Source organism: Mirounga leonina, unplaced genomic scaffold, assembly GCF_011800145.1.
Source record: "Mirounga leonina isolate KUSES-001 unplaced genomic scaffold, KU_Mleo_1.0 Mir_82, whole genome shotgun sequence".
In the NCBI taxonomy this organism is placed as follows: domain Eukaryota; kingdom Metazoa; phylum Chordata; class Mammalia; order Carnivora; family Phocidae; genus Mirounga; species Mirounga leonina.
In genome coordinates, this window is record NW_023270825.1 from 46,137,809 (window position 1) to 46,157,523 (window position 19,715).

The 19,715-nt window shown below is 47.7% G+C and overlaps 1 protein-coding gene across 4 annotated transcripts in view; it reads left to right on the forward strand.

Annotated features, from left to right (window-relative positions):
• NID2 (nidogen 2) overlaps positions 1 to 19,715 on the forward strand; it is a 59,822-nt gene that overhangs the window by 35,529 nt on the left and 4,578 nt on the right. For 3 of the 4 annotated variants that reach the window (XM_034992640.1, XM_034992639.1, XM_034992638.1), the window contains exons 9-16: positions 2,733 to 2,876; positions 3,590 to 3,718; positions 4,577 to 4,720; positions 11,376 to 11,495; positions 12,230 to 12,460; positions 15,886 to 16,107; positions 16,707 to 16,876; positions 19,140 to 19,269. In XM_034992640.1, coding sequence (XP_034848531.1) covers positions 2,733 to 2,876; positions 3,590 to 3,718; positions 4,577 to 4,720; positions 11,376 to 11,495; positions 12,230 to 12,460; positions 15,886 to 16,107; positions 16,707 to 16,876; positions 19,140 to 19,269 — 1,290 coding nt within the window. The remainder of the gene's footprint in view (positions 1 to 2,732; positions 2,877 to 3,589; positions 3,719 to 4,576; positions 4,721 to 11,375; positions 11,496 to 12,229; positions 12,461 to 15,885; positions 16,108 to 16,706; positions 16,877 to 19,139; positions 19,270 to 19,715) is intronic. The other variant, XM_034992641.1, reaches the window with a different exon arrangement.

The window sequence follows — 19,715 nt, forward strand, 5'->3', positions numbered from 1 at the left end:
ATTTTTAAAACAAGGGTTTTGGAAACCGAATTCCGTGAACGGGGCCTGTGCTCGGGGCCTGCACACTGGTTTAATGCTCTGCTGCTGTCCTCTTGAAACTCTTAATTTTTGAGCAAGGGGCTCCACATTTTCCTCTTGCACTGGGCTCTGTGAATTATGTGGCCTGCCGAGTCAGTGAAGCATATTTTAAATCAGTGTCCTGTAATTATGGACATTTTTTTCCCCCTCAGTTTCAGGTAGGCCAGGGTATCCCATCCAAGTCTGAAAGTCAGCTTTTGGACTGCATTTTTTGCATGCCTAGCTGGGTGGTAAGCTTTTGACATCTCTGCATACTTACTAATCTTTGCCAGAATGTGCCACAGTGCAAATTGGATGCTGGAAAGTATGGGGCAAGAAGGTTAAGCGTTAGTATTTACAAATTAAATCATTTCAAAGCTCACGTCCCCCTTTGGCTGGGTAGGCCAGGCATTTTATACAGAATCTTCTCCTAAAATGGAGAAATAAGAATTGTCTTGCATCAGGCCTTCAGGGAGGACATGACCCTGTTGTTCTTAACTATAGCCATGCTGGGGACTGTCTCAGGAACTTGGGCTGTACAACCCCGTAACCCCAGCATTGTGTTTCCATCCTGTCCACCAAGAGGTGCAGAGGGAAGAACGAGGGATGTGCAAGGTGTCTGCTTGCTATCTGGAGCTAGGCTCACATTGACACCCTTAAGTTCATCAGGTTTAAAAAGTGCCGGAGCCATTTATTGGTCCTTTTCTCTTGGCAAAGATTCTGTAACCTAGTCCAGCTAGCATCATTGCAGCAATCCAAGGATAAACCCATGGCCCTCCTTTTTTTCTTTTTAGGCCGTAATATGAGAATAAGAATATTCTCCTGCAAGAGCACATGGTGGGGGTGTCTTCTAAGGCGACGGGAGGAATTTACCAGAATGCAGGGAGGTCCCTTCAGAGACTCAGCCAAGGCACCCCAGTTCACAGCAGACTAACACAGAATAGCGGGAGGGTCCACGTGGGTAGTGGGGCAAGCTGTGGGGAGGTGGCTGGACATCCTGAAGGACAGGGTGACACAGGTGACAGGGTGTCCAGTCTGACACAGGTGACGGCAGCAAGCACTTGGGTCTAGACTGGGAGTTACATAGGCAAGGCCCACCTGCCTGAGGTAAGAGGGGTGAGGAGATGTGGGTGAGCTAGAGAGAAATGAGAGGGAATCCAGGAGGAAGTGGTACTAGGAAGTTAAGGTAGGTGGTACTGCCACTGTGTCTACTGATGCCAAGATGCTGGTCCCTGGAGCCGTGAGAGCGAGGCAGGACTTGGGTTATGCTGAGCTGGCCGTCAAGACCGGGACTCCGGCACTGGCCGAAATCCAAGGCAGAAGCTCAAGTTATGACTTAGACGAAGCCCCACTGGTAGCTGGGATGGCTTGACGTGAAGCCTGGGAGGTTTGAGTGAAGCTCCTGAAACCTTTGAGATCTAAGACCAGAATTAATTCTTGGGACTGAGACAAAGCTGAAACCAAGTGAGCACGAGCAGGGGTGCCACTGAGGAGGAAGAAGGAACGTCGCCCCTAGGGACTGGGTAAGCCTGCCCACGGGGGGAATTGCCACTCATATATATCATGTCAGGGTTTCTTTATTTTCTTCAGTTTTAGCAGATATAATCCTTATCTTTATTCCTGTTTTACACCTGAGGAATCAGAGGAGTGAATGGAACTGCCCAGAGTTAATGGACTCATTGTGTCTGGGGTTCTTTCCCACGTCATCTCTGCGCCCTCAGCTTAGCTAACTGTATGAAGTTCCTTCGGTGGTGGCCGTAGCAAAGTGGTGCAAAGCACAGCCAGCCTGGCTTTTTATCCCTGCTCCGTCCCCCTCTTCTGACTGTGTGACTTTTGCCAGGTTACTTGGCCTCTGTGTGCTATAGGAAAAATGAAGATAGTAATACCTTCCTCATAAGTGCAGTTGTGAGGATTTAAAGGGATGGTATATATAAAGGTTTTAGAACAGTGCCTGGCAAATAGGGTTGCAATAAGCATTACTACTGTGCTCTATCCAGAAACAAAGCTCTTTAGGGAAGATTTCAGATGTTAAGTATTACCACGACCTAGTGGATGGATGGATCTGTGGCAAGGTTAATCCTAAAAAGTAAATACTGCAAAAATCATCCCTCTTTAGTCTTCCAAACCTTAAAAAAGGCAAGATTTTCCCAGTAATTAAATTTTGACCTAGGAAATAGTGAATTTTAGTGAGAGACTGCCCAGTTTAGAGGCAGAAATTTGGGGTGTGAGTTCTTGCTGTACCGTTTCCTGGCTTTGTGAGCTGGGGCAATTTTTCCAATGTCTCTCAATTATCTGTGAAAACTACCAATCATGGGGATAACAGCCCACCTCACAAAGTCATCCTGAGAATCACACGAGGTGGTCGAGTGAGAGCACTCTACGATAAAACTATGCCATGTGATGTTTTTATTCCCTGGGCGCAAGCCTACTGTAAGCAAGAAAATGTTAGTTGTCTCTAGGGTAGGCAAGAGGAGGCCATTCTGGAATTTAATACTGCAATTTAAATACTCTAGCCCAGCTTGGGGTATTAAAAATTTAGCAAGGTCGCCAGGCGCGCCCCCAAACAGATGAGTATGTGGGCCGTCCCGAGGAGTCCTCGATCTCCCATTGGTGCCGTTCTCTTTATAACAACCAGATTGTGCTTGTGTGATCTATTTCCTCTCTACTCATTGCAGGGGACTCAGACCCCATCCGTGTGAATCCTTGCTACGATGGGAGACACACATGTGACACGAGGGCTCGTTGCCACCCGGGGGCAGGGGTAGACTACACCTGCGAGTGTGTCTCTGGGTATCAGGGAGACGGACGCAGTTGTGTGGGTAAGTTGTATGCGCCCTGTTCGTTCACGGGGTCCTCCAGCTTTGTGTTAACAGAAGACCAGCGTGTCTGCTTAAGGATCTCTACTGATGCACGAGACACGTTTAGCAGCTGTTAACCTAAATGCTCTTATTTCAACACTAAAGCACATTCCGGTTAGAGTTGAGAGGAGAGTTTGGAGGTGGGTATTTGGGGCTGGGACTGGGAAAAGAAGACATGTATTTGCAATTCCTGTATATTTCCAGTTCTCAAGTTTGGTCATTTTAATCCTGTAGTAAGTATTTCTTGTATTTATGAAAACATATGTTTTCTGGTTATCTTTAGGTTTCAGACCTTGTGTTCCTTTCACCCATGACATCCCCACAAGCCACAGAAATTTCTTTACATTTCTAAAAGAAAAATTGTTAGTGTGTTTTTCTTTTAAATGTTGAGTGGGTTTTATTTTTTTACTGTTTAAAGAATTCTCAGAATATTCAAATATTTTCCCTGTGACTTATATACTTGAATGACTTGAGATAAAGATTATCTGAAGGTTATCCTGCAACATGCATTCACGTCTGATGCTTAGAAATACTATATTTTGACATATTTCCCCCCCACTAATTTATTTGTTCTGTTGGAGCATCATGGCAGTGAGAAAACATTGGGTTTTCAGACCTGCCACTTGGGGAACCCTTGATTTAAGCAGTGCCTTTCTGTCCTTATTTCTTCTTAGATGTAAATGAATGTGCCACTGGCTTCCATCGCTGCGGCCCCAACTCTGTGTGTGTCAACTTGCCGGGAAGCTACAGGTGTGAGTGTCGGAGTGGTTATAAGTTTGCAGATGACCGGCACACTTGCATCTGTGAGTGTTAAGGCGCTTCTCTTTTTGGCCAAAATGGTGTTGAATCTTGTTCTCTGATTCATTAATGTTTCCACTCTGACCTACAGAAGTTCTGCCATGTGGTTTTAGAAAACAGTTAACGTTGAAATAACCCGAAGCTATGGATCAGTTCAGCCCTGTGTTGTTGTCGTTTTCCTCTAAATAGATACTTTCGGTGTTGAGTTGTCGAAAGGTGTTCACCCAGTTGGGATTCCCATGTGTCTTGGTATTTGGCCGAATCATGTTGCAAGACTATGAACCTCTAATACCACCAGTTCTAGATAGAAGTAAAATATTTCTCAAATTTAAATGGAATGGATTATAATTCAAAGATGCTTGTTCCACGTGCCCAGGTATAGAACACCCTCTGTAATAGAGCTCTTTCTAGGGTAAAGAAAAAGAAAAAGACATCTTTGGACCTAAAAGTAGATCCAAAAGAACTAGGATTCCAGATTCATCCCATTGGTAGAACCAGGTGATAATAGAGAAAATACACTTTTTAACCCAGTGAGATGAAAAGGTAGCCATGATCATAGAAACTATGTGTGTGTGTAGTTCTGGTGAGTTATAAACTTTAATCAAGGACTATTTTAGTGACTGCTCTCCAAATCTAGTGTTTTAACCACAAACCCAGAGCAGCGCTTCTCAAACTTTAATATGCATACAAGCCATCTAGGGATCTTGTTCGAAGTCAGATTCTGATTTGCTGGCTCTGGGATGGGGCCTTCGAAGCCCTCAGCTGTCCTGATGTTATTGGTGTGGGGATCACAGTGTGAGGATCAAGTCTCACCCATTCGCAGGCCTGAACTCTTGGACGTCCTTGCCTTCTTCTCTTTTCAGTGCTCACCCCCCCTCCCAACCCCTGTGAGGATGGCAGCCATTCCTGCGCTCCTGCTGCCCAGGCCCAGTGCATTTACCACGGAGGCAGCACATTCAGCTGCGCCTGCCTGCCTGGCTACACGGGCAATGGGCACCAGTGTAGTGGTGAGTACCTGTGGGTTGTCAGCCTCAGTGACTCTGGAAAGTCGCCTTGGATGCAACACCCCCACATAGCCAGAACCTTTCTCAGAAGGACCTCTCCCTTGCTGGACTCCCGCAGCCTTGGACTTGTCTAAAGAGCAAAAGAAAAGCTGTCCTTTGAGTCGAAAAGCTGAGCCAAGGGTGATTTCTCTTGGACTAGACTGCTGAGCATATATGGTTGTCCTTGGTGGAGACGTCCCTGGAGCTCTAGGAAGCCACTGCCAGCTTGTAACCTCCTGTTCCTGGGAGCTAGTGTAGGCTGGAGGAACTTTAGGAAAGCCCACTCACCTGTTGCGAGGTCTCCATCCTTCAGTCTCTTTGGTTAATGGCTTAATCTGGCACTTCCAGTCATGCCTGACTTTTGGTTGCTATCCCACTGGTCGAAGTGGCATTTTAAGCAATCTCTAAACATACATGCAATGCTTTCTCTCTCATTTTTTCCCCTCCCTCCTCTCCCCGGAGAGAGGGGGAGGGGGAGAGAGAGAAAGAACTCTACCGTTCTGAAAGAATAGTAACGCATACCTAAGCACTCACAACTTTTCTCCCGGAAATCTAAAGATGTTTAAGATGGTTAAGGCTTGATACAGTATTTAATAAAATCACTAAACTGGAATGCGGACTGTTAAAGTTTAACCTGGTTAAATAGTAATAATGATGCGAGACGTTGTTACAAAAGTGGGTATAATTCTCTGGGTATATATGTTCATGAAACCCAGATTAGTAATACTTTAATACAGAGATTATTTAGCAAATCTGCATAATCCACTAAAGGTTTTCAAAATGTATCCAGTGACATGATGGAATTGAAACTCAATTTCATGCTGTCAGTAATACCCCCAAATTATGGGAAAATGAGACACTGGGAGAGAATGGTGGGGAGAGGATCTGTTTGGAGATTATGAACCCGAAACATAGGCTTTCCCCCCTTTCTCTTCAAATTGCTGCTTGCATTGGCCAGGCCACCCTACACCTGGGCACCCTGAGTTGATTTGCTAGAACAGCTGTGTAACTCCTGGGAGTTTTACAGCAGCTTAAATAGCACGCCCCCCCCCCCCCACCACCACCACCTTTTACCAAATGTTGGCTTCTCATCCTCCTCTCATTCCTCCTCCCTTTGGTTTCCTTGGAGAGGCCGCCTGAACCAGCAGACGGAAGCCATATGTTATGGACAGAACAAGTGTGTCCGGGCAGCCAGCCGTCCTCTCCTTCCCAGATGTGACGGGCCATTTGGTATTGTCTGAACTGGCTCTTTAATGTTTCCACGTCTGTTGTACAGAAGCTCTGCTGTAGGGTTTTCTTAAAAACACAGTTTATACTGAAATGACCCAAAGTGGTGGCTCAGTTCAGCCCTGTTTTCTTTTTTTTTTTTTTTTCCCCTCCTAAAAACACCCCCCTGCTTTAGAGCTCAAGTGTTTCTCCAGTTAGACTGAGGTAGATTTGGAATTCATAGATGCTCTCACTTGACCAGCCCAAGAGCTCCATCTGTCATAGGACTCTCCAGAGAGAGGGTAGCCTCCACAGGTGTGCGGGTCAAGGTGTGAGGTGCCCTAACTCCTCATTGTTTTGTTATTTCTTACAGTGGGAATAATATTTTTTCCACTCTCATGGAACTTTGTCATTCAGTTTCTTTTCTTTTCTTTTTTTTTTTTTTTTTTAAGATTTTGAGTTGAGAGAAAGAGTGTGTGCATGTGTGTGCATGGGTGGGGGGCAGAGGGAGGAGAAGAAGCAGGCTTCCCGCTGAGCAGGGAGCCCGATGCAGGGCTTGATCCCAGGACCCTGGGACCATGACCTGAGCTGAAGGCAGGTGCTTAACCAACTGAGCCACCCAGGCACCCGTCATTCAGTTTCATTTAACACACTACTGGCTCTAAGAAATGAGACTACATGGAGAATCAAAATCTTGTCAGAATTTCATATTTAAACATCTGGCTGCTCGGGACAGCAGAGATAGTGCTTTCAAGGTATTTAACTCCTCAGGTCTTTGGTTTAAAGCTAACAAGTTGAAATTAGTTGCAGTCTAGATGTGATGAGTGTTAATAATCAATGTTAATTGAGTTAGATGTTTCTTGCCCTAATCCCTTCTGAATCATTCTCTTCTCCTTCTTTTAACTTCTACTTGTCCTGTAAGACTTTGATTACCTTTGGGGTCATATTAGGACCCTGAAATTGGCCATTTTTCCAAATTGAGGACTTTGGAATAATGCCATTCATTGTTATTACTGCCTTCTTGCTGATTTCTGCCATTTTTAATTGTCCTTATTCAATCTCTGCTTCTCTACTTTTGGGATTTTCTCTGGAACCCACAAACTTGAAAACATGCCAAACCCATCAGTTGCCTCCCTAGTGTATTAGTTATCTATTGCTGCATAACAAATTACCCCCAAGTATGGCAGCTTAAAACAGTACACATTTATTGTCTATAGATCAAGGGCCTGGGAATGGCTTAGTTTGGTCCTCTGCTTTAAAGGATCCTACAAGGCTGCGACAAGGGGTGTGGTAGACTTGGGATCTCATCTAAAGGCCTAACTGGAGAAAGATCCTCACATGGTTACTGGCAGGATTCAGTTCCTTGAAGACAGAGAGCCTCGGGTCCTTGCTAGCTATTGCCAGGAGGTACCTTCAGCTTCTTGACACACAGACCTTGAACAAAGTGGCTTACTTCCTCAAAGCCAGTAGCAGAAAGTCTGTGAGCAAAGTGGAAGTTAGATGCAAGTTACTCAAGGGAAGGAGATTACACAAGGTTACAAATACTAGGAGGGAGGGATCTTTGGGCTTCCTTAGAGCTGCCTCCCAAAATCAGTTGCCATTTAGGCTTTTCAGACTGCAAGAATAGCAAATGAATAGTCATTTTCCTAAAGATCTATGCCATGCCTACATGAAGGCAACTTGCAGGATGTGTGTGTGTGTGTGTGTACACATATTTAAAGGCATGCCACAGTGTGCATGTGTCTCTGACCACAGAGAGAGAGAAAAGAGCAAAACGGGAAAAAGAGAGAGAAAGGCTCTACTTTGTGGCAAGTGTGCATTCTTGAAGCACGGGTATTTTTCTTTCCTCCATTAAAGTAGCAATAAAAGGGTGTGGGGGTTTGCTCTAGCCGGTTGGTCAAAAACGGAGTTCCCTGGAGAGACTGGACTTGGCTTTGGGCTCTCAGTCTAGTCTGAGTCACCAGCAGGAATCACTTTTACCCGAGTAGAGTTAAATCTTTTCCAGCTTCCCTCAATCAACCCCGATTTCAACGGTTTCAGGGTTGATTCCAACCTTGTATTGGAGTGAGCCAGTGTTTCTCAGGCCTGTTGGTCCTCCTAGATCTTGGTGACTTTGCTAGGTGCAAAAGCAGATTGTCTTGAGTTAGGCTCTTTCCAGGGAAGAGCAAGCGTGAGTTGAACAGGTGGGCGGTCGCTCAGAGCCCTGACTGCTCAGGAGGGACATGAGAAGAGGTATGTGGAGTAGTCTTTCTCAGGTCTCCTGTTCTAAGAATGGAGAGGTTAGGTAAGGTATGGTAAAGTCGATGCAGCCACAGCAGAAGAGAGCAGGGCTTGAAAGGAGGGAGTTTCTTACACTCACGGGCCCCAGAGAAAGGGTCACCGCATACCACACCAGGGCACAACCAGCCGGGTGCTTGATTGAATAGGTGGGGAATGAGAACTTGTGGGCAGAAGCCTTTACTGGGCTCTGGAAATTTCACTGGATGGTTTGGAAGCAAAGGGGGTGGGGTGGGATGGGTTGGGGGGAGCTAGAATCTGGTAAACCAGTGACTGGGTTTGTTTCAAAGGGACTTCACCTGGTTTTGGGTGTGGGCAGAAGGAGGGCAGTGACAAGAGTGTTGGAACACCAAAGTGTGAATTCAAAATGGAGGATTTTAACAAATTTTCCATACAGGTTTTTTTGTTTTGTTTTGTTCTTTTTACCAGTTTAATAGGTAATAGAATGGAGAATTATGCTGAGATGAAGCCATGTTTCATCATCTGAATAGCAAAGGAGCTCTACTATGCCTTGAGCTTTGTTGTCTTGACCTCAGTGTCCTGACAGCTCCTAAAGACCCCTGACATTGATAAGCATCAATGGCAGCCCCCTCCCCCAGTGGTACAAGGAGTTTCTCCCTTGCCAAGGGGCTGAAAGTCTTTCCATGCTTTCTGTCCTGACACCCGACATCCTGTGACATAGGGAGGAGCTCCCCTTCTTTACTCAAAAGCTCCAGTTCCCTCCAAACACCCCCCGCAGTGTTAGCACTCCTGAGGAGGAGTCATAGCCTGCTCTGAGCTCAGGCCCTGGAGTGGCTGACAGGATTATCTTCTGTCATGGTGGGAGGTCTGTCTTTCAAGGAGGCATCAAGGACTGTGCTTTGGGAAGACTTAACCTCCTCCAGCCTTTAGGGGACGGGGGCTCCCCACTTGTAATGCTTTCCATCTCCCAGTTGGTCATTTACACCCATTACTACCCTCCCCGTAACTCTCGTATCTGTGGGGAGGATACCTGCTCTTTCACTCTGATCAGAACTCCTAGGCCATAGGCTTTCTGAACATGAGTTAACTTGGTAGCTCTGGGGCGTCCCCTCTCTCTGAGTTCAAAAATAATCTCAAGAAACTGATCCCTGGGTTCTAGAATTAGGCCCTGTGTCTCAGGAATTCCTGCTTCCTGTCATTGCCTGGGGTTCCTGTTAGCATGAGAAGTACTTTTAGCATATGTATTATGAATAGCTTTAACTTCCTGCATTTACTTTCCTGCTGGATGTTCATTTTTACAGCTTTGGTTTCACAGCGTTTTGCAGGCCCAGGGAGCTGGATGGCCACCGGCTTCACCCAGCTAGGTACTGGGGTTGTCCTTCTGAAGAGACAAGAGCCAAATTCAGGGATAATTAAATATGACAATAGAGAACCCTTATTGATTAGATCAGAGATAGGGTTTTTTTTGTGATTGGTTTGGTTTCTTTTGGGTAACTGAGGAGCTAACCAGAAAACCTTGTTTGTTTCTGACTTTGCAGATGAATGTATAACTACTTTCCCACCTTTGTAGGTGGACAGGAAGGTAACCGGGGAGGCCAGCTGCTCATCTGGGCAGAGCCTCTCTGGGTGGCATTGAACTTGGTTGTGTCAAGCATTCAGGATTCTTTTGGACTTAAGGGAGCTCATTTATTTTGACCAAACTTCCCCAAGCCTGAGGACACACAGAATGTGAATTTGCTAATTACAGTGTAAGAGATTCCTCTCCTGTGAACAGACATCTGGGTTTCACATCCAGCATGTCCACTCACCAGTACCTGGGAAAGGAGCTGAGCCATGGGAAGGGGGCTCAGTGAGAGCGTGGTCATAACAAGGCTGGTACCGACAGCCCTAGAGCAGATTTCATCAGGTGCCTGGGAGGCTGGGCGAGGAGCCACCTCTGTCCCCAGCCGATTCACAGCACATTCAGGCTGTCACTCTCCGGCATCCTGGCGGGCTGTAGCGAATGGATGCAATTCACTTCTGGGACTTCTAGGTTTCACACTGATCATCCCAACCCACATTTTTTCCTATTCACACATTTTTAAATCATTTTTGGGGTATCGTTGTGGAAGCGACTGCTTTCTTTTATTTTCAGTCGAGACTTGATCAGACCTACACCCTTTATCTTCCTTTTACTCTGGAAGACTTCTTGTCTTTGCAGATAGCTTAATCATGGGCCATTGCTTTTGTTTTATGTATTTTTTTTAAGAATTCTTTTTTAAATTTTGAAGTAATCTCTACACCCAACGTGGGGCTTGAACTCACAGCTCCGAGATCAAGAGTTGTATGCTCCACCAGGCACCCCTGGCCATTGGTTTTAATAGTCTGACTCTCTGAGGTTTTTTGTGGGGAGAGGGAGGAGAGCCTTGCTACTGTCAGCCCATGCTGATTGCAGTAAATAAAAGGACTATAAGCTGGCGTTTGAAGTTCCGGGATGTTGCAGTTTTGAGAATTATGAAAATCTTCTGGTATCATGTGGAGAGGGGGTGCTGAATTGTTGACACTGATAAGCCTAACAAATTTAGACTTTTTTATGTGTTGGTTCAAAACTTGTGATATTTTTCTTACACTTTTCTATTTTTTCTAAAGGTAGAAAGTAGAGAAAATTTCTGATTGATTGGGCATTGTAGATAGTAGGACTCTGATTGCATGAGACTGAACGTGCTTCTACCTTAGTTGAAAAAGCCCTGGGAGCCTCTTCTGGCTGCTTTGCATCTGCATCTCGATGCTAGAGGGACAGCGAGCCAGCAGTGCAAGAACAAAGCCATTGTTACACACATTCACTGCTGCGGGACGGACAGGAAGTGAATGATTTACAGTCTAAAGGCTAGTTCAAAGGTGATGACTTCCTGGAATTCACTGTGGATGAAAGATGCTCTAGAAATACACTGCAGGATATTTTTTTTCTGGAAGTGACCACATTGCACATTAACTCCCATGTCCCTCAACTTTGTACATTAAGCTTGCCTTTAGCTGTCATCATATTCCTGCTCATGCCCAGAGGTCTTCTGAGGTTGACCCCTTGCCGTTGACCCACGTGTATTAAGGCCGTGTAGTAGCCCCGATTGTGTGCAGTGAAGTCATGCTGTTTCTTCCTCCCACCCCCACCCCCTCATCCCTGTTCCTGCCTCCGCAGATGTCGATGAATGCTCGGAAAACAGATGTCACCCCTTGGCTACCTGCTACAATACCCCAGGCTCCTTCTCCTGCCGATGCCACCCTGGCTACCATGGGGATGGACTTAAGTGCACACCAGGTAAGGTTTGGAGAGCCAGACAAGGCACAGAAAACCCTGACTCCTTCAGTGCGATTTTTCTACAGCCTTCAGTCCACTCCTATTGGAGACCAAGGCTTCTCCTGTTCCCTCTAGCTGCCTAGTTTACTGAGAGCTCACTGGTTATTAGCGTTCTGGGAGGCCAGGAGTATGAGCCATCCGTTGTCCTACCTAGCGTCCCACCTAGTGGTCAGCTCCCTTCGTGATGGGCTTTGCCTCAGTAAGTGTGATTGAGATGAAGTACTGAGATCAAGCTTACTAAACGTATGCACTAGTGAGTTGGTAGTCAGCCCCCATGACTATTCGAGGGGGTCTTGGCCAGCACGATGCAATCTAGTGATTGCCATTGACTCGGAGCTTCTCAGACTTAAATTCTGGACTTCAGGGGCTGAATTTTCTCCCAAGTCTCTTGGGATGTTTGGACAGAAGCCATGGGTGTTTCTTCATTTTACCCAGACAGCAGTGGGGAGTCAGCTCAGGACAGGGTGAACTGTGAGAATCGGAGAAATTAGGGAGATAGTGACAGAACTAAAAGAATCCAGGAGTTCAAAATCTCAGTGCCTTGCTCTTTTTCCCATGCGATGCTACCGTCCAAGTATACAGAGGGAAAAACAAAAAACCCCTCGGATAGGAGCTTTGAAGTTAGCTGGTAAAAGTGGATGGGTTGCAGTCTTTTATTCGTCCTTTGTCCGTCTCCTTTACCCCGGCCTCGGAAGACCCCTCCTCAGGGCTGAAGCCCTGCGAACAGCAGCAGCGCCACGCGCAGGCTCAGCACACCTCTACCGGCAGCCGGCTGCACATTCCCCAGTGCGATGAGCAGGGTCGCTTCCTGCCACTGCAGTGTCACGGCATGACCGGCTTCTGCTGGTGCGTGGACCCCGACGGCCGCGAAGTCCCCGGCACGCGGACTCCCCCCGGCTCCATGCCGCCGCGCTGCGGACCACCAGGTGAGCCAGTCAGGGAAGAGAACCGCTTCCAGCCTCGGCCTGGGGCTCCAGAAGCAGAACGGTGCTGACCGGGGGGGCAGATGATCACCCCTGCCCAGACCGTGCAGACCCTGGGCCGATCTCCGCCCTGTCATCGGCTCCTTCCTCCTAGGAACACTGGAATGGTCTGTGCACACCCGTGTGCATGTTGCTGTGACAGGGACGGACAGAGGTACATATGTGATCACTGCCGCATGCTGGACTGTGGCCTCACACTTGTCCAGGACAAGCCTGGAAGTGGAGATTGAGTGTGTCGGTCAGGCTGAGGCCACTGCCCTGCATCTGTTACGGCAGCTTTGGGAGATCTTAGAGCGAGAGGATCCTGCCAGACTGGCCTTTCGTCCAAAAGGAAAACTGCCTGCCCACATTCCTATCCCTTCGCTCCGCCTTCCGAATTGCAGCACACAGTATGAAGGCCATTTTAGTACTGATAGGAAGAATAGGTAGGACACCTGGGGGTGGGTCTAGCTGGTTTGCACTAAACTGATCACCCCAGCTCTCTCCAGCCAGGCCTGGCATGTGGATGGGGAACCCCTCGCCTGCCCCGGCCACCATCAGAAGAGGCGCAGGAACCTGTTGTGTTAGCCCGTGCGGTCGGAGATGCTGACAGTGAACTCGTCTGTTACCGTCTGAGCACTCCCTGTCTGGGTGGAGCCTGGTGGTCAAGTGCTCACGTTTCATGCCAGGGCAGCTTGTGTTCCTTGCTGAGTTGTTCAGAGTGGGCAGAACTTTATTATGAAGAACATAGGACTGATTTGATACCATTTTAGCCAAAGTGATTCCTAAAGCCGTGAACTTACTATTCAGAGGTCCATTTTTACTACTGAGAAAGATAAGTACTAATTTTGGCTTTTCACGTATAAGAGTAAGAAGAGCTGGAGAATTACCACCAGTTTTGATCCCTTCAATAATATCGTTATGGCCAGCACATTAGTGCTTCTAAGGTGCATATAGGTAAAAATTGGTAATGCTTGATTCCGATGTATGTCCTTGTTTCCACAGTGACACTCCTAGTTCCTCTCTGTCCCTATTTTTAGTAAAAGATTTTGTAGGTCCAAAAAAAACCACACCCACCCAGAAAAATCCTGTTTCACTCATGTCTACTCTTTAAAAAGTCTCGGTTCTAACTCCATCTGGGATTTAAAAAAATCAGATGGTTGGGAATGGTTCAGAGTTCTGTTACACTTACTAAGACAAGCCTGTGTTAAGGACAGTGATTCAGAAGGAAGCCAAGAGAATGAGAAGTTAACGACTCAAGGAGGGACATGTTCTCTTGTGCAGAATCTTTCTCCATGGCCCAGACTTCTCTCTTGGTGCTGGTTCGGCCTTGGCTGCCATTTCTGACTAGTCTCTGCATTAATGGGGTTGGCTTGAAGGGAGGGAAAACACTCTGTGTCCAAGATTTCAAAATATTTAAAAGCCCTGCCAACCAAAAACAGAAAAGAGAGAAATCTGTGGTTGAATTAAGGAGGAGCTCCAAATAGTAAGGAACAAGAGGGAGGCACACATATCAGTGATGTGAGGTGCCCATTTCCCAGAAGCTGGGTGTGCTGTGTGTCTGCATTCCAGACAAAGAACTTTGCCTTATTGGGTGGTCCCCTGAACCAAGAACGTACCCTCTGAGTTTGCAATGTGGGCCTGGGGCAGTGTTGGGAGCTTCTGCAGGGAATCCCACCTTGAGATGGATGGCTAGTGGTTTGAGGAAGCGACATTTCCCCGTCTGGGCTCTTTGAGACACATCTAGGGGAGGAAGAGCGAAACTCCTCCTCCATGAGGTCTTAAAAAGAACTTGGCTTCCCAAGGGTCATGAGCTATAGAGACGACCTGAAAAGCATCCACTTCCCCCAAACCCAGTGAGTCTTGTAGTTGAGCTAGTTGGGTTTGAGCTCTGAGGATTTTATTTACCACCCTCCCGCTTTCCTAGAGGTACCCTTTGGTACTAGAACCAAAGTGTAACGTTTCCAACTTTGTTCTTTGAAGCCATTGGAGGTTTTGACCAAAGGAGTGCCATGAAATGATTGTTTTAAAGGGACTCTTCCTGGCTGCTGGTAGTTTACACTGGGGGGCAGGAAAGGGAGGGGAAGCCACGGAACAAGTAAGAAAGCTTTGGTAATAATCCTAGCAGGAGACCATGGGGCTTGGACCAGGGTGATAGGGGTGGATGAGGTGAGAAGTGATTTTCTGAATGTATTTTGAAGGGACAGCTGACATTTTCTGACCTATCAGATGTGGAAAGCGAGAGAAAGCAATCAAGGATGATTGGGCCCGAACAATGGAAAATGGAGGTGCTGTTTACTGATAGGGAAAAGTCTAGGGCAGAGCAGCTTTGGTGGTGGAAAGGAGGGGCCCCATTTTTGTTCTGAGATGGATGTTAAACACCTAGGTGGTGGTATCGAGTAGGTACTTGGCTGTATGACTCTACAGACCACACGCTTTCAGTTGCAGGAATTAAAAAAGCAGCACCTTCTATTTGAGTTCCTTTAGATAAGCCTATGCTAGATGGGTGGACGAGTTATTTAAACATCCTGCAGCAGAGTTCCTGCAGACCAAGAACCGCTATGTTTACGACAGAGTGACAGCCCTTTGGAAGCAAGGCTGGGAGAAAACAGCCAGAGAAACCACTCTGCAAGAGCTCGCAGGAGGTTGAACCTGGTGGGGAGCTGGGAGGGGGAGCAGAGAGGGGGAGGATGCTGGAGAAGGGAGGGGGCAGAGCTCTATGGCGGGAAGCTGGAGCCTGCCGAAATAAAGGTTCAGCTCTGAGCCAAAGGGCTTCCAGGAACTGGAGTGTCTGTCAGTCAGTATGGAGTTGGCCCCCACCTCTGCTGTGCTCACAGATGCTAATTACAGCAAGTCTTACTCCATATAGTTTCCCAGTGAGCAGACACCGAGGGCCACGTAAGTAGAGCACTCAGGGAGTTTCTAAGACACATGGCCAGTCTCAAGATTGCCCTCTGGGGTGTAGGTCCTGGAGCCTGAACCAAGTGGGAAAGAATAAATACTACCTTTAATTATCATGTAGGCCACTGAGTTCCCGATGAGGGTCCCCACCAAGTGCTCTGTTAGCAGAGCTCTGGGCCCAGGCAGAGTGGTCCCCGTGGGCCTCTCCCGGCCGGAGCGTGCCTTGCACCCCTGATCTGACCTCCTCTTGCTACCGATGTGGCTGGGCCTTGATGACAGATCCTCTTGGCCCAGGAGACTTTGTTTCTCCGGATTCCTGTGGAGAGCTTCGTAGAGCACTTTACTGCTTCGGTCCAGTGTCCGGGGGCTTGGCCGAGGCCTTGCTGGCGGACACTAGGAGGAGGGAGGCCAGGTGTGGGGAACTTCAGCTACATGCTGTATTCTGTCCTGGGCTCACCATCAAAGGCTTTTTGTCCCCATCTGCTCAGAGCCCACCCAGAGGCCCCGGACCGTCTGTGAGCGCTGGAGGGAAAACCTGCTGGAGCACTACGGTGGCACGCCCAGGGACGACCAGTATGTGCCCCAGTGTGATGACCTGGGCCACTTCATCCCCCTGCAGTGCCACGGGACGAGTGACTTCTGCTGGTGCGTGGACAAAGATGGCAGAGAAGTGCAGGGCACCCGCTCGCAGCCAGGCACCACCCCTGCCTGTAAGCACCCAGGGACCACCCCCATTCACCACATCTGCTCGGAGGGTTTGCTGGAGGGCAACTGCCAGCTCTGGGTGAAGATGGGGAAATAGGGGGTTCCCAAGGCCGGTGAAAGAAGTCACTAATACGCCGTGTTGATTTATAATCTGGTCTACCCAAGATCCCAATTTGGATTTCATGTTTGGTTTTGTCATTAGCAGTTTCTGTAATTAGAACATCTGGAACTCAGCTCAACGTGCAGTTACTCCTCCTCCCCAGCACAGGGTGAAAGGAGACACGTGTCACCCTGGGGGCCCAGAGAAAAGCGGATACAATACTGACTAGTTTCTTTCCTTTAAAAAGAAAAAACCTTTTGCTTTGTTCTGAGGGGAAATGTTTTGTTGTCTTCCTCCCTAGTAATTGGCAGTGTTTTACATAATCCTTGGGAAGAAAAAAACCCTAGAAATTAGAATTTCTTTTAAGGAACATCTGGAACACATCTGTCTAGGGTAAAAACCTTTTGATGTTTTTGGAGGTTCTGTGTGGAAAGTAACTTCTTCCCCTCTCCCCACCTACCCTTGTTGCCTTTCCTCTCTGTTCTTCGTACTTTCCCATGGCAGGTATCCCCACAGTTGCTCCGCCCACAGTCCGGCCCGTGCCTCGGCCTGACGTGACCCCTCCGTCTGTGGGCACCTTCCTGCTCTACGCCCAGGGCCAGCAGATCGGTCACTTGCCCCTCAACGGAACCAGGCTTCAGAAGGACATGGCCAAGACCCTGCTGTCACTGCATGTAAAGTGGATTTCTGCCGTGGGGGCGGGGCTGCACAGGGCTTTCAGATCTGGGCAAGGGCCGGAGGTAGAGGGAGGTCCTGGAGAGTTTCTGGGCTGGACTCCGACTCTCTCAGTCTGACACTGCTCTCACAGGAAGTGGGGGCACTGCTGCCGGGAGTTCTGTCTGACTGACCCAGGCTTTCTCCAATGGTTCATGGGGTTTCGGATAAGTGGAAAGGGAGTTTCAGATCTGTCAGGATATTGAGGCAGTATGGTGATCCAAGGCAAAAGTGACAGAACCTTAGCCCAAGTCCCCAGGGTCCTCTCCATGCCAGACCTCTCCAGAGGGTCCAGGAGGACCAGCGAAAGGGTGTGGTTTCTGTGGTCAGTTACGAATCCCAAGTGGGAAGAAATTAATGACTGCCTCATTGTTGCAGCCCCCTCCCCTCCCATTCTGGTTCTGTGGATCAGTCTCTTCTCTAACTCCTTCACAGAAGATCTGGGTGGAGGGGGGGATGCTGGGAAAGGAGCCGACAAGCTTTCCCTAGATGCCTGTTGCTTCCTGCACCAGCAGCATCCCTACTGACAAGGCACTCCATTTTGGAGGAGGGATTTCTTCTCTAAAATGGAGAGAAGAGAAGGGAGTTCACCAGAAAGGCACTGCCACTTATAAAGGAAAGCCATCTGATTCCATTTCTAAACCTCATGCCGCAGGTACTTGCTATCTAGGATAAAGAACAGTACGATGTCCATGTTTGCCTTTACTTTTGTTAATGAACTAATGCCTTATCAGATTCCAAAAAAAGTGTAGAAGTAGCCAGTATTCAGAGGAAGATGTGTTTTTTCTTAAGATTTAGGTTTTGTAGTCGTGTTGGCAAACACTAGCAAGCTGTTGTGTAAGTTTCTGTAAAAGATGTAGAAACTAAGAAATTGCCAACACCTCAGTCTAACCATCCAGCCGAGTCTGACGGCTGTCCTGCCTCTCTGAACTTGCCGCTCCTAGGGCAGGGTGGTGGTGCTGCTAGTGGAACTCTTTTGAAAGAGAATGGAACATGGGCTGTAAGCACATCTTGGGGAAATTTACTTAAAATGATTTATTCTTCCAAGAAACTTGGAAGTCAATACATGGGTTAACAGATCCCATGATTCCCTAGGTCAATGGAAACAGACGTGGATGTGCATTCCTGCCTGAGACAGAGGACTTTTACTTTTCAAGTGAAACGATACTTTGACCTTCAGATCCTTCCATATATACTGCCCACTTTTTCACAGGAGCCAAATCCTGCTTTGTTCAGTGTTTTTTATATTGACTCTGCTCCCAGAGGCATGTCAAGCCAGCCCCAGGAGGCTCTGTTAGGCAAGCCAGGAACTGGTGTGATCTCAGGGACAGCCAGATGGCCCCTAGATGTTGGCTTTGCACATCTGTTCAGTTTCTCAGACCAGGAGTCTGAGCTGGAAATTGAATGAAGCAAGTACTGTGCAGAGTTTTGCAAAGACATATCACAGACTCAGCATTAAAAAAAAAAAAAAAAAAAAAGACTGTTATTTATTTAGCAATGAAGAAGGGAAGACCTTCCTAGCCAGAGGTTTGGTGACCACCAGTCTCCAATTCCTTAACCCATCCAACTGGAGACTTTTACTTAAGCGTACAACCAAAAAGTTTGCTTTGTAGTAAGCAGAGAGATGGGGTGAGGGAGGACACCTCAGGGGAAGGATTATATTCACAGGGGGAGGGGAACAGATGTTGTCGTCATATGTTGGTGAATTTTAGAAAGGCTGTTTCAAAAGTGCAGAGACCACTTGGAAGGAATAACGGGTATTTTTTGCCCAGTAAAATATTAAGAACTTACTTTGCTAAGACTAACGTTTGTCCTTTAATCACTGAAGGGGCTGATTGTTTTTCATGAAATCATCTTACTAGTGCTGGCAGTAATAGCGCTTATTAAGCACTTGCTGCAGACTAATGACTGATTAGGACACTGTAGAAGAATTTATGGTGTTAATTTTTAGAGCAGCACTATAAAGGAGGTCCTGTTATCTTCATTTTGCGAACGAACAAACCCAGGCCTAGAGAGGTTAAGTCGCATGGCTAGTCGGTGGCTAAGCCTGGCCAGGCCCCCGGAAGTCCGCCTCCAGGCCCACTCGTGTAACCACGCTGCTTAGCTGCCCCTGAGACTACGTACGGGTTGTTCACTACGGCCATGCGAGGGGCAGCTGAGCGCGAGCTCCAGGGAAACGCAAGGAGTCCTAATTCTTCCAATTTCGTGTCTTGGTCCACAAAGGGCTCCATAGTTGTGGGAATTGACTATGACTGCCGCGAGAGGATGGTGTACTGGACAGATGTTGCTGGACGGACAATCAGCCGTGCCAGTCTGGAACCAGGAGCAGAGCCTGAGACGATCATCAACTCAGGTCAGGTCTTCCTCCAGAAGACCCCTTTGTATTTCATCTGACTCTACTAAGTGCAAAAGGGGAGGTCAGGGGGCGCCTGGGTGGCTCAGTCGTTAAGCGTCTGCCTTCGGCTTGGGTCATGATCCCAGGGTCCTGGGATCGAGTCCCACATCGGGCTCCCTGCTTGGCGGGAAGCCTGCTTCTCCCTCTCCCACTCCCCCTGCTTGTGTTCCTGCTCTCGCTCTCTCTGTCAAATAAATAAATAAAATCTTAAAAAAAAAAAAAAAAAAGGGAGGTCAAGTGCCATACAAGTCACTTCACTGAGTGGTAACGGTACATACCAGCCCCTCTGTAAACACACATTCATATGTAAGAAACGAGGAGGTGATTCTTCCTGAGAAACAAGGCTCCCGAGAGAACTCAGGGCGGCCACAGCTGACGCTGCCTGGCCCCACACTGTGAATATG